The sequence below is a fragment of the Nannospalax galili genome, unplaced genomic scaffold (genome assembly GCF_000622305.1).
Source record: "Nannospalax galili isolate Female #2095 unplaced genomic scaffold, S.galili_v1.0 scaffold29006, whole genome shotgun sequence".
NCBI classification, from domain to species: Eukaryota; Metazoa; Chordata; class Mammalia; order Rodentia; family Spalacidae; genus Nannospalax; species Nannospalax galili.
In genome coordinates, this window is record NW_008355251.1 from 1 (window position 1) to 392 (window position 392).

Consider the following 392-nt stretch of genomic DNA (forward strand, 5'->3'; position numbering starts at 1 on the left):
GACGTCACTGGTAGCCCACTGTATCCAAGATGAAGAGCGATGGCTGAACCTTGCACCAAACCACAGAAGGATCTCCATAACGGGCCAAAAGGTAGATTTTTATGGGCCCTGGGACCCTGAGAGGTCAATACTCAGCCCCTGAGCATGAGAAGGACGCAAGTGGAAAGCTTACTCTGTCATGCTAGGGACACTGACTCTTCCCTCCTACATGCACCCACCCAGCCTCAGGGATCCACGAGCACCCCTGCCTTACCTTCAGTGGTCACTGTAGCATACATCAGGGCCCCAGCAGCATTAGCCTGCACCTCTTTCTCAGTGTCACTCAGCAGACTCACCAGGATAGGGATGATATCATTCTGCCACACCTGGTTCTTGCCCTCCAGAGGGACACT

General features: G+C 53.8%; 1 protein-coding gene across 1 annotated transcript in view; it reads right to left on the reverse strand.

Moving 5' to 3' along the window:
- Window positions 1-253: 253 nt before the first annotated feature.
- Window positions 254-392, reverse strand: part of LOC103749432 (radial spoke head 14 homolog) — a gene marked incomplete at both ends in the record, with an annotated part of 2,196 nt that continues 2,057 nt past the window's right edge. Inside the window, one exon of the mRNA XM_008852318.1 lies at window positions 254-390. Coding sequence (XP_008850540.1) covers window positions 254-390 — 137 coding nt within the window. The remainder of the gene's footprint in view (window positions 391-392) is intronic.